General features: G+C 47.8%; 3 protein-coding genes across 3 annotated transcripts; 2 read left to right on the forward strand and 1 right to left on the reverse strand.

The window, feature by feature from the left end:
* Positions 1-96: 96 nt before the first annotated feature.
* On the reverse strand, positions 97-8,283 carry N7500_004445 (type I polyketide synthase; the record flags this gene model as incomplete). The annotated part of the gene is made up of 7 exons (XM_056675591.1): positions 97-921; positions 974-6,027; positions 6,081-6,813; positions 6,873-7,466; positions 7,544-7,812; positions 7,877-8,021; positions 8,083-8,283. 7 exons carry the CDS (start codon positions 8,281-8,283, stop codon positions 97-99), a joined length of 7,821 nt encoding a protein of 2,606 aa, XP_056530591.1.
* Positions 8,284-9,318: 1,035 nt separating this feature from the next.
* Positions 9,319-10,158, forward strand: N7500_004446 (Serine hydrolase FSH; the record flags this gene model as incomplete). The annotated part of the gene is made up of 2 exons (XM_056675592.1): positions 9,319-9,454; positions 9,518-10,158. The coding sequence occupies 2 exons, from the start codon at positions 9,319-9,321 to the stop codon at positions 10,156-10,158; spliced, it is 777 nt and encodes a 258-aa protein (XP_056530592.1).
* A 716-nt stretch (positions 10,159-10,874) lies between these two features.
* Positions 10,875-11,603, forward strand: N7500_004447 (uncharacterized protein; the record flags this gene model as incomplete). The annotated part of the gene is made up of 1 exon (XM_056675593.1): positions 10,875-11,603. The coding sequence occupies one exon, from the start codon at positions 10,875-10,877 to the stop codon at positions 11,601-11,603; it is 729 nt and encodes a 242-aa protein (XP_056530593.1).
* Positions 11,604-13,495: the final 1,892 nt, after the last annotated feature.

Genomic DNA, 13,495 nt, shown 5'->3' on the forward strand with positions numbered 1-13,495 from the left:
CCCTCCAGGCTATCTGATAGCTCCTTACATGAGATCCTTCTCATCCCCCTCATCCCCCCATCCCCCCCCATCCCCCCCATCCCCTCATTCTCATCCTTAACCCTTAGCTTTGACCACCCGCTCCCCTAAGTGGACAATCGACTGACTGCCCACAATATCCAACACTCCAACTTCCACACTTATCTCCTTTGACAGCCAATTGCGAATCTCAATAGCCACAAGGGAGTCAACACCATAATTGGAAGGGGCCGTGTCGCTATCGATCTCCGTGGCAGATATGGCCAGCAAGTTGGACAATTTCTCAATGATACCTTCAATCACAACCTGAAGTATTTTTTCTGGTTGGGCTTTGTCTAATGCCCCCTTGATTGATAATTTTGTAGCGATGGAATTGTTGCCCTCGCTTCCCTCAGAGCCACCGAGGCGCCAGAGATGGGTGAATAGGGGATAGGATAGGAAGCTAGGTTCTGGTAGGTTGTCTGCGAGGAACTGCTCACGAGTACAAAGTCCCACCACAGTCTGTGGACACACATCCACGTTTTGAGCATTGCAATGGTACTCTAAAAGTGCATGGAACTCGTCCTGTGAAACGCCTTGGTTCCCTAATGCGGCTCGGAGGGATGTAGTGAATAAATTATCCGTTCGTTCCGCAATCACGCCAATGTCCAGCATATGGCCTAGGTTGAGCGATGTTCCACTTAAGCCCTGGGATCGACGGTAGTGAGCTAGGGCGTCCTGGAACGTGTTACCAGCGTTGTAGTTGCCCTGGCCACGGTTCCCGACAACACCACTGCATGAAGACAAGAGGATGAAAAAGTCGAGATTCTTTGGAAGCACCTCGTGGAGGTTCCACGATCCCCGTGCCTTAGTCCTAACGCTCGCTTCAAAGAGGGTCGATGTCATCGTTTCAAACGTAGAATCCTGTCAAGAATCATCAGTAAAACGCAGACCACTTCAGGACATGAGAACTTACCAGCAATGTCATCGCACCTTGAATACAACCCCGGATAGGGGGCATTGTTTTCGTATGAGCTCTGATCGCTTGATCCAAGGCAACCGAGTCACCAACATCAACCCGGAGGACCTGCGCATCGCACCCAGCGTCAATCAATTCGTTGAGTAGGACCTGTGCATCAGCATTCGAGCCACCGGACCTTGAGAGGAATAGTAGGTGTTTTGCCCCACGAGACGCCATCCACCGTGCTGCACTCCGACCAAGACCACCAAGACCACCGCTGAGCAGATATGTAGCATTTTCTGGGAATCGATATGGTGGGGGGAGCGAGGGAAGAGCCTGGACAACGTCATCATCACTGATGGTCAATACCACCTTGCCGCTCTGTTTACCAGACTGGAGCTGACGGAACGCCATTTCCAACTGGGAGTACTTGAACGCTGTGAACGGAGACGTCGGCCGGAAGACCCCAAGTTGCCAAAGTTCCATTGCGCCTTGAAGGAGATTATTACCCCGAACGGGGTCATGTTGTATGATGGTGTCGAGGTCACAGGCAGCAAAGGTCACGCTGCGGAGGAAGGGTGCCATATCAAGACGTCCGTTCGTTACAAAGTCGCGTTTACCAATTTCGATGAAACGACCACATGGGGCCAGGCATTCAAAAGTTGCCCGAAGAGCTTCGCCTGCCAGCGAGTTCAAGACCACGTCCACCCCACGTTGATTGGTTTGCTGCATGACCATCTCCTTGAAAGCAAGGTCGCGGCTGTAAAAGATGTGCTCCTCACGTACGCCATATTCGAGCACAATCTTTTTCTTGGATTCAGAAGAAACGGTCGCGAAAACCCGAGCCCCGATGTGGTTGGCGAGCATCACAGCCGCCTGCCCTACGCCGCCTGCTGCCGCATGGATCAAAATGGACTCCCCTTTCTTCAAACGCGCAATCTCGACCAAGCAACAGAACACCGTGGCATAGACAATTGGGAACCCTGCAGCATGTTGAAAGCTCATTTCCTCTGGTATGGCGATAGCTGCATTTTCCACGGTACGAGCGATTGTTTGAAAAGTGCCAGTACAGACTGAGATTGCCGCTATACGCTGTCCGGGGCGCAGCCTCTTTACATTGGGGCCAACTCGCGTTACGATGCCGGACGCCTCGCCTCCAAACTTGGTCGTTGGCACTTCACCCATAGCGGACATAACATCAAGGAAGTTGAGGCCGGTTGCATGGACTTTGTATTCGACTTCGTCATTTTTCAGCGGACTCGCGTAGACACCGCAGTCCTTGAAATATAATCGATCCAAAAGACCTGGGCTGTCGATTGTCAAAGATAACACTCGATTGGGCGAATCGCCCAGACGCATACTTTCAGGAGTCATCGTAGCAAATTTGTTGGCCATGAAATGATCCAGAGACTTCTGTAAAACCAAGCGGTTGGTTTGGAGGGGGCCGACGACGGAAGCCCTGTACTCAGCGTTGCGCTTTTTGACACTGGACTTCAATTCTGATGCAAATTCATGTTGGTAAATCCTTTCGATACGTTGAATGGCTCCCTGAGCATTGTGCCCGTGGCAAATTTCCAATGTCACGAGGTTCTGTTCACGGAAGTCCTGCTCCCATCCCACAGTACGGATGAGACCGGTGATAAGAGCAGCATTTGGATCTTTCCGGTCGTCTCCTCGGACCCATAGGATGCTGCCACAGGTCTTGAGAAGATGTTGAAGATTGGCCATTAGATCGTCACTCATGCGAGAAAGAAGACACCCCTGTGTATCTATGATGATGCATATCTTTCCTCGCAGGTCTGCCTGATGTGTGACACTGAGGATATTGACGATAGTACATCTGCTCCCAGGAGAGGCCAGACTTTCGCTAAGTGTATCAGCAATCTCGCCGACTTCAGACGATGGTTGAGGAGGTGTGACAATCATCGGTGCCGCTTGTATCTCCGAGGATTGCTTAATATCCTCGCCTAGGCCTGGAACACCAGCAATCATCAAGGTGCGCTCCGAAATTGCTGGAGCCGTGGAATCGCCAATAGAAAGCTCAACTTCAGAGAACCCTGATACTTTGAGTTTCTCGGACCACCAAGCAGCAGACTGCAGGGGACCGGCTTTACGGCTTTCTTCCTTACTCAGCCACCATCCCGGATTTAAGCCGAAGACTAGTGGGTAGAGGAGAGTATCGATTTTGCAAATCTCGACCAGAATCAGCTTTCCGGACTTTTTCAGCAATGACTTGAGGTTTTGTAAGGCGTAAGTGGTGTCTGGAGCCGCATGGACTACATCCACAGCCAAAATGAGGTCAAATGAACTCTCCTTCAATTCTTGCTCCGAGAAGTCCTGCGCGATATTGAATTTGCGATACTCAATTGAGTTTGACCATGCACCAAAAGACTTCTGTGCCTTGGCAAAGAAGGCCGTCGAAATGTCCGTATAAGTGTACAGGCTAGTGGCTAGACCGGGGAGGAAGGCCTTAGTACTCGCACCATCACCGGCTCCAACCTCGAGAACCTTCAATTCTCCTGTCTGATGTCCATAGATGTCACCGTACGCGCGGAGTAACTCTTGTATGCGCTTGGACGATTGGTTTTCCGCATAGAAGCGATCCAACAGGCCATCCCGAGATAGAAGGTTGAAAAGATCAGTCTGGCCATTTATGATTGAGTCAAAATGGCTTGAAACACATGCAATCAGCTCCCCTTCCACGGAAGTAGAAGCGGCTTGTTGAATCAACATGTCTTGGTTTTGCGAAGAGTCTGGATTCATCTGCAGAAGGTGTTGTATCTCTTGAAGCCAGGTAAGGTACTTTTTGAGGTGAGACGGCAAAGAGGGGGAGCCAAGTGCCTTTATACTGGCTAGAGCTTTCTGAGCAAGCATTGCAACCGCATGATTTAAATCATTTGATAAATCCTTTGCATTCTGCTCACGCTCGCTAGCTCCATTGTTTACACAAGCCTGGCGGAGGTAGTCTATTGTCTCTTGCGGTTCCATCAAATTAACATCTGGCTTCCACACCAAAGTCCATGGCTGTTGGTAATGATGACCTTTGTATGCGGGTCGTTCTAAAAGCACTGTTTGATATTGCCAAATGCGGAATTCTGGCATTGTAGCGCCGGCACTCCATGCTGTCACGTCATGGTCAATCGAATTATGTGAAGCTCTCTTGGACGTGACATAGCAATTGATCTCTGCCCGAGGCTCGTTAGCAATATTTGGCGCCAACCAGAGCTCTTTGATTGACCGTGGCAACATGATCTCAGCAGAAGGTTTTTGGTTAATCAAATCGCCAATCGACACGAACGTCAGTTGTGTACAAGAGTCCATGGTCACTGGATGCATGATATGCGGCTCCATTGCCTCGTAAGGCATGCTAGTGCGAACGTCTGGAACGCGAACAATTCCAAATGCCTGGCCTGTTCCATTACCTCGAGAGGCACTAGAAAGGCCGTGCATGGTTGGGCCGAACACCAGGCCATTGGAGCCCAGATCTGCCCACATTTTCTCAACGTCAACGGGGACAGTGCATTCATCATTGGCTCTATCTCTAAGAGCATCGAAATTTTGCTTGATGGCAGCGGATAGGTCATTCTTGATAATTGGGTTGTTCTTCTTGCTGCCATATTCCACTGCCACTAAACCAGTACAATGGTCAATCCAACCCTCCGTTTTGGTTTGGTATGAAGAGATCTTGAATTCAAACCAGATAGATGAGCTACTGAAGGTTGACTCTGGTTTGCGACGGAGGGTGATCATGATTTCTACGCCTTCCGTTGTATCTGGAATTCGCAAGACAGCCTTGAAAACAACATCTCGTAAGCGGTACCCGCTGACAGTAGACTTGGGATCGGCCAGCGTCTTGACCGCTTCGATTGCCATGACCAGATAGCCGGTGCCTGGATAGATCAATTGGCCGGTGATCTCATGGTCCTTGACCCATGGAATTTCATGAACTCGAAGGAAGTTTCTCCACCGGGGCTCTTCTACATTCCAGTCTCGAACTGGCGCCCCGAGGAGGTCATGCCGAGGACGCTGGCGATAGAGGAGACTTTTGCTCAGTCGACCGAATGGATTATATTCACGAGTATGATTGAAGGTATACGGAGGAATATCAACCATCATTCGTCCACCGGAGTTTTGATTGACTTTGGAAAAGGCTACCGGATAGCCTTCACAGAATAGCTTAGCAGCAAGGTCAAGTGACTGGGTCATGGCTGAGGTGTTGCGTTGGATAGCCCAGTAGTATGAAACTCGGCCTGCGACGGGGTTATTCGCTCCCACAATTTCCTTTACTGCACTTTGCATCGCGGGATGAGGACCCAGCTCAACCAAATTTAGGATGTTGCTTTGCTCTCCGCCCACCACTGTGGTTTTTTGTTTGCCTTTCGAGGCGATGGTGTTGATAAGACTTTCAATGGCGGAAACGAACTGTACAGACGACATCATATTTCGCACCCAGTAGTCAGCATCCGCAAGAGAGGACGGATTGACAGGTCTTCCCGTGACTGAAGACACCATGACAGGCTCAGAATGAGGCCATGTTACATTGCCCACAGATATCTCGCCCATCAGCCGGCGATATTCGTCAGCGACTTGTTTGATGTGGGCAGAATGATATGCGACCTGGACCCTGAGCTGGCGTGCAAATACACCTTCGCTCCTAAGTCGCAAGGAGAGAAGGTCTATCATGTTCCCATCGCCCGCAACAGTGAGGTTTGTGGGGCTGTTGAAGCATGCAATAGACAATTCCCCGTGAAGTTCCCGATGTACTGCCTCCAAATGCGGCCGAAGTGCATCTTCGCCCATGCCGACGGCAAGCATACGGCCCCCTGAATCCACTAGTGTAGATGCGACAATACCACGGAAAAAAGCAACTTTCCAGGCCGATTCACGGTTTAGTCCTCCTACACAGTAGGCAGCGGCAATTTCCCCTGAAGAATGCCCGACCACTCTGTTTGGCCTAACGTTCCACTGCCGCAGGAGGTCAACCAGGCTGATCTGAATCACTGTCGAGACAACTTGGCTGAGGTCGGGTTGATTGATTTGAGATTTTTTAGTATCTCTCAGAAGTTCCTCTGTGAAAACTGGTCAGTGATTGGGTTGACCAGAAGCCTTTCGAAATCCTTACCCTTGATATCGTACGGATTACCTATGCTACGTAGATAGCGATTGGCATCATCGAAACTCTGACGGAAAACTGGAAACCTGAGCAGTTCCTTCCCCATTCCAGCCCACTGGGCCCCTTGCCCTGTAAAGATAAATCCTAGCATAGGGATCTTACTTGGTTTCATATGACGAACAAACTTGGGACCCTCAGCCAGTCGCTTCAGGAGTTCCGCTAGAGAGCTGGCGTTGGCAAAGGAACGCCATGAGAACTGTGTTCTTTTCTCGGTCAGAGTGTAAGCCAGGTCTGCAAGAAGCTGATCTTCATTCTCAATGCCCGAACGGTCTCGGAGCCAAGTGTGATATTGGTTGAAAATTCGGTTTAGACCATCCTCATCAGAGGATGACCATATGAAGGACCTTATTGGGAAAGGTTCTTCCTTGTCTTCCTTCATACTCGCTTGGAGCAGGCTATGCTCCTGGGATTGAGTCTGCTCCTGGGACCTGTTGTATAAATTCTCTTGCTGGTCAGGTAAATCACTCTCCTTTATAACCCCTTCCATGCAACAGTTTTGGTCGTTGGCTGCGACTTCAGAGGCAGGGCTGACAGTGCAATGAGTTCCCTCTAAGCTGTGAGACTGCAGATAATGATACGCATCCTCCATGATGACGTGGGCATTCGTTCCTCCGACACCGAATGAGCTGACAGAAGCCCGCCGTAAACCATGGCCTGGCCATGGGGTGACTACCTGAGGAAACTGCGTTTCTATCAGCTATAGCTCACTCCAACTAAATATCACGCGACCGCACTCCTCACCTGAAGATGCCATTCTTTGACCGGAATCTTTGGGTTCACTTTCTCAAAGTTAAGGTTCGGTGGAATTATACCTCGCTCAAGAACAAGAACTGTTTTAATCAGACCAGCCAGACCTGATGCTCCCTCTAAGTGGCCGATCACGGACTTGACAGCCCCTATGACCAAAGGAGGGAGATTCAAATCTTTCCGTGACTTCCAAACAGTCCCCATAGCGCGAGCCTCGATGGGATCACCGACTGGCGTCCCAGTACCATGAGCCTCAACATAACTAGTTTCCTCCAGCTTCAATCCCGACTTCGCATACACTTTACGTATAAGTTCCCCTTGGCGTTGGTAACTAGGGACCGACATCCCAGGGGTATGGCCATCCTGGTTTGACCCAGTTCCTCGAACGACTGCTCGGATGGTGTCCCCGTCTCGAATCGCATCCAGAATGGGTTTGAGGATCACTGTGCCGACACCCTCGCCTCGAGCATATCCATTGGCCCGATGGTCAAAGCTATGACAGATACTGTCAGAGCTTAGAAATCCCACATGGCTCATGCGGTACATCATGTCAGGGTCATCAAGCAGATTAACGCCACTGACAATGGCCTAAAGCACCAGGGATGGTATCAATATCAGAAGAAGAAAAAGGAAAACAAGCGCATAGATAAGGATACTTCACTGACAATCTTAGAGCTCCCTGATATAAGGTCCTGACAACCGAGATGGAAAGCGACCAAACTGCTAGAACACGCTGTATCAACTGTCATACTACTTCCTTTGAAATCGAAAAACCAGCTAATGCGGTTGGACAGAATAGAAGGAGCTGTTCCTAGGGGCAGATACTTCCATAGAGATTGCTCGTCGGCTCCCATGATCTGCTTGAAATCGTTGTTGGATGCACCGACAAAGACAGAGACGTCGTTTGAAGCAATATTTCCAAGGGTAAGCCCAGCTATCCAGGATGGCTAGTTAGCTTTCAACGGAATTTAGTCACCTGCGCATGATACTTAACATACCATTCTCAATTGCATGATACACATTTTCCATTAAAATACGGCCCTGGGGATCCATTGCCATGGCCCCGTTCTTGGTGATGCTGAAGAATGGCGCGTCGAAATTTCGATCATTTTCGGACAAAAAGTGGCCTCCCCGACAAGCCATCTACCAGAAATACCCATCAATGACTGATTCGTATATTATATTAGGGCTTTGGGTGGCTTACACTGCCCCCATGGTCTGGATCTGGATGATAGTGGGCATTGACATTCATCTTTTCAGGGGGGAAATCGGTTGACGTAGAACGCCCGGCAATCAGAGTGTCCCAAAAGCTCTCGACATCCTCTGCAGTCTGGGGAAAACGACAAGCCATTCCGATTACGGCAATGTCCTGTGTGCCAGTTTGTGCGTCCATAACGTGAGACATTGAATAGCTCTTTCGACGGTGTCAAGGCAGGAATCAATTGGCTTATATTCAAATAACGGTCAATGCTTAATTGAAGTAAGAGAGAGGTGCTGGATGGATCTTAAATATCTCATTTTGGTTCTGCGATCTGAGGTTTCAGAGTACCACCAAACATATGTTGTCTTCACCTTCAAAGACGTTCAATCCGTACTACGACTGATCATTGCGCGTCTGCTAGAGTTTATTATGACCTATTATATTCAGGATGCAAGAAACATTGGGCATGTGCTAGAGTAGATCATGATACAATATTGAGCCTATCCTAGAAAAGCTATGATGAATTCGACTGAGCATACGGGGAAACATGGAACCTGTGCTAGGATAGGCTATCATAAATTCGGTGTAGGATACGTCGGTGCATTAAACCTATGGCATAATAAGCCACCGCCCCTAACCTAGAATGGGTTTTGATGTTTTTGATTCAGGATAAACTGGAGGATAACCTGTTTCACGATAGACCTTTACGCTTAAGCTATACTGTGTTATGATGACTTCGGTGAAGGATCGGAGCGTGGCTTGTTCCATGACAGATCATTCCATCTATATTCCAGTAAGCGTAGATTACGATGAATGCGGTCCCGGATGCATATAAATTTCGAACTTGTGCCACATTAGCTCTTGACAGATATGGCCGACGACCGACAGAACACGGGATAATACAATCAAGCTGTGTGATACCAATTAGAAAAGAAAAGAAATTTCCCAATGGAGCACAATCGTCTCTTCAAATGTATCCGGATCCTTGCGAGTAATCTTTGTAGCAAAGTCAAACCCTCATCAAAAGTAAACAAGGTCTGACGAAAGTCGCATCACTTCTATATTAGGAGTTGCTTTAAAAGTTCCCATCATTATCTTGTCTGATCCTCTCTCGTAGAATGACGTATCAGTTTTGAATGTGCTGGTATAGGCAGATTTAACTGAAAGAGAAACTCTCTCATCTTCGGAAGATCGGTCCTGTGTTTTTCTTCCATGAACATAGAGCCGTCTTTGTGAAAAATGCGTTTTTTATGTCTTCATGGCGCTGGTTCCAACGCAGCAATTCTCGAGGCACAGCTGGCGGCCATATTGAAGGAGTTTGCTGAACACGAGTTTCATTTCTTGCAGGGAGAGGTTGAAGTTGAGCCAGAAAAAGGTTTGTTGGTCAAATAGGATATCTGCATTTAATGCTGATTACGTTTGCGTTCGGTACTATTAGGAGTGAAAGACTATTTCGCGGGGCCATACTTGTCGTATTTTGACCTTTGCACGCCGTCTCAGATACGTTCTGCCTTCCAGCTCCTGGACAAAGCTGTCGCCGAGGAGGGGTCATTTGACGGGGTTTTTGCATTTTCCCAAGGCTCAGCCTTAGCCGCGTCCTATATGCTCTACCATGCAAGACATAGCTCACCTTCCGAACAGCCATTTAGGTCTGCCGTGTTCTTCTCGGCCTCGCTCCCGTTTGATTCAGAGTCTCGACCGTTTTCTGTCGATGGCAGAGGTACTTGCTATTATCCGATGCCTGAAACTAGCGAGCCTTGCGCTGTCAATCTCTCTGCGACGATTCCGGAGCTTCTAGATCCTGTTTATATTCACAAATGGGATCAGACGACCCAGTTCTTGGAGAGATATGGCGCCGGTCATGCAATTTCCGTTCCCATAGAAGTCCCTACTGCACACATCTATGCTCTCAATGATAGCTACGGCTCTCATGCGGCCCAATTACAAGATTTCTGTGTTTCGTGGAACAGGGAGGTTCTTGTTCATGATGGTGGCCATGCCATCCCGTATCGTCCATCCACCACTGTGAAGATGGTGGAATGTATCCGCAAAGTGCTGGACTCTACAACAGCTTTCTGAATTCAATATCCGAAATTGAGGGGGAGAGATACAACATCTTATGGGGATGGAGTCAATCGCTTGCGAGACAAAAATCGCAAAGGACTTGGCACATTCATTGCAGGCTACTTTGAAGAACCGGAACATGTCATTCGTCCTTTTGCGTCAGTGGCCGAATACTACTTTGTATTTTCTGCTACGTTCACCTCAATTTGTTCGCCTTGAATATAACATGGCAATCGAGTACAACAAGCAAGCCCACCCAAAAAATCAGATATTGTATTTTGAACCTGGTATATCCCAGATTGTTGGCATTCAACCCCCCTCGATGATGTGACGATCATGTAGCTGCAGAGGGAGAGCATCTTTTTTTGGGCTGGCTTTCAAAGAAAAGTCGAGAGGTGGAGAGGGTTCGCCTGTTACACTGGTATAGATAGCAAGCAAATGAATCTGTATGAAAGATCAAGATTGGCAGGATCTGCGAGATCTGCACTTGATTTTATATGGCGGAGTAAGGATCGCAGTCTTCGCCCCCGGCCGTGAAACATGTGGAAGTAGCGTTCTATGCAACTTTCCAGATTTGTGTGATGAGATCTACATCGATGAAGACTGCAAATCCTTTTCGGATTCTCGTGTGCATTTGAAAAGCGTTTTGACTCCAGACCCACAAGTTATATAAATTACCCAGGCTTATCACGAAATTGCCATTCACATTGATTCTTCCACTCAAGTTCACCATGGGGCTCCAATCCAACTCACGGCGTCTGGCAAATGCCCTTACGACTAAGCGGTGGGAATCCATTGCCATTGCGTGCGGTAGCCTCTGCATCATATTCTTCGTGATTGCATTGGCAGGATCTGGCAATATTCCCCCTACTGCACCGTGGTGGGATGCTAGGCGTGTTGAGACCCATTACAGGCATCATATAAAGGGTGCACAGGCCGGTAGTATCTTCATCATGGTTGCCGGGGCTTTATACCTCGTCTATGCGGCAGCTCTGACCCGTCAGATTCGTAAAATCCCCGAAATCGACCCTATACTGTCCGACCTTCAACTTGCGAGCGCCGCAGCATCATTTAGTGCCTTTATGCTGGCTGCCATCGCCATGGGCCTATTGAACTTCCGCGATTACGGACCAGAGCTGACACAGCTCCTGAATGATATTCTGTACATGGCCATGTTTCTAGTGTGGCCAATCTTCTTAGTGCAGGGCTGGACGGTTGCATGGGCGATCTTCAGCGATAAGAGACCTAACCCTATACTTCCAAGAAGCATGGGCTTAATCAATATCGTTGCTCCAATTGTTTATTCCCTCGCCAGCGGGATCCACATGCATCACACAGGCCCTATGGCATGGAACGGTGGCATTGCCTTCTGGCCAGGCGTGGTTTTCTTCGGATTACAAGTCAATGTCGATCTTTGGTATATGTGGAAGAATATTCAAGATGATCGGCTTCTTTCCTAGGAATTAGTGTTTCTGCGTTTCTTTGTTGTGCAAGCATTGTGGGGGAAATCTTCTACCTCAATATTGCAGATTGGATACAATCAGGACTGGCCACTTGTATGGGTTGTGAAGCTCGATTATCACTGTGACGGAAGACCTGATATGAATGCTATTGAGATAATGAAGAAAATCACGGAGGATTACGTTAGGGAATATGATGAGCAGTGGCATGTGCCTATTTCTAGCGATCACTTGGTAATGCGCTACCTTTTCTTGAGCTATCTCAAAAACATCACGCCTATGACAATCATAGACATGGCATTGATACACTGTCATTGATACACCACTTCATCATTCCTGGCAAAAAGATCAATGATCTCCAACAGAAAGCAACTGTGCATCTTCAAAATCTGTCTTGCTGCGAGAGTTCAGCCAGAATCCGCTCAATAAAACTCTTAGTTGAACGAGATACAAGCCAATTAACGTAGACCAACCTACCTCGTTCCCTTATCGTATATCATTCCCAATTTGCGCTCCGTCTGGGCTAGAAGTGGTTTCATTCTTGCCTGATGAACCAATGATTAGTGTTTCACAAAGGCTGGTGCTGCTTTTCCAACGAGACAGCAAATAAGCTGCAGCATCAACTTTGACATCTCTAGAGGGCTGATATATTTGGCAATGCACGTTTTCCAAGGTTCATTTTTCCAACTCGAATACCTAACGTCGTATCACTTTCGCATTGAAACTGCTGTCTATGTATTTGAATATCGCGCCGCGATCGTATATGACAATTCATTGCCCTATATTTGCCGAGGGAGCATGAATACGCTTCAATGACCACGTTATCGATTCCTCTCCCAGCCACGGGTACTTTCCCTTCTGGTAGCGGATACGGGGCTCATGGAATTCCCTTATTGCGCGCGAAATCCTGCCTAGGCAGTTTCCTAGCATCTTCTTCTTGGGGTTATATCTACAAGTAGGCGGTAGGACAGAAAATAATGACATTGCAATTTTCATTAAGCGCAGTAGACTAGTAGGTGACAACAGATGATTAGGTTTATTGTATATACTGTGTCTAGTAAATGTAAGCGAGCTTCTGAGAGGTCATTTGTAGACTGTCGCTCACTTGGATTATCTACATCCTTTTCATTCACTGCCGATTTTAGTGGGACAGTATGTCCGCTTTGCTGGTAACTCTGTATATTGTGTTGTATTATTACATCTCAATAATTGAGCGCTTTCAAGAGCTCATCTCGTTAGTCAAACATCGGGGAAAGACTTCATATCGGCCCAAAATGAATCCCCACGTCAAGTCAACATGAAATTGAGGTGGCCGTTTCCTGTCAAAAATATGAAAAGTGCGAAGCATCTGAAAGAAGAAATATGAAAAAAAAAAAGCGAGGAAAAATTTAAGAATTGATGGCAAAACATTAGAGAGACATTATCTGTAAACCATGTCTCATCTCAGAGAAGTAGTTCTCTCAGCTCCAGGTTCAAATTCCTCAATCTATCCCTCCGTTCCTCGCGAGCATCCTGGATGACCAGTTCGAGTAGCAAGTCGCATACATAATCAAGAACCTCTCGCGAAGGCATCCGTATTAGATGAACTGGGATAAAAGGCGGCACGACCACGAAAACACGCAAGGGACAATGAAGGTCATGAGAATAGCGGCAAATTTTCAACTTCACCAGCCAAAGTCGCTCCCTACTTGTGATCACGGACATCATATAGACATAACACATACTGACGATGAGAATCAGAGCTGATGAATGTCGAATAGGAGGCCGGAAAGGATGAGAGGTCGACGTGAATGCCAGTTAAACGTCTCAAATGCAAGTAGAAGATTCTTTCGAGATGTTCGAACAAGAGGAGGATGTGAGCGAGTATTTAAATGCCACGACAGGGTACATAG

The sequence above is a fragment of the Penicillium coprophilum genome, assembly GCF_028826855.1.
Source record: "Penicillium coprophilum strain IBT 35676 chromosome Unknown utg000004l_segment0_segment0, whole genome shotgun sequence".
NCBI classification, from domain to species: Eukaryota; Fungi; Ascomycota; class Eurotiomycetes; order Eurotiales; family Aspergillaceae; genus Penicillium; species Penicillium coprophilum.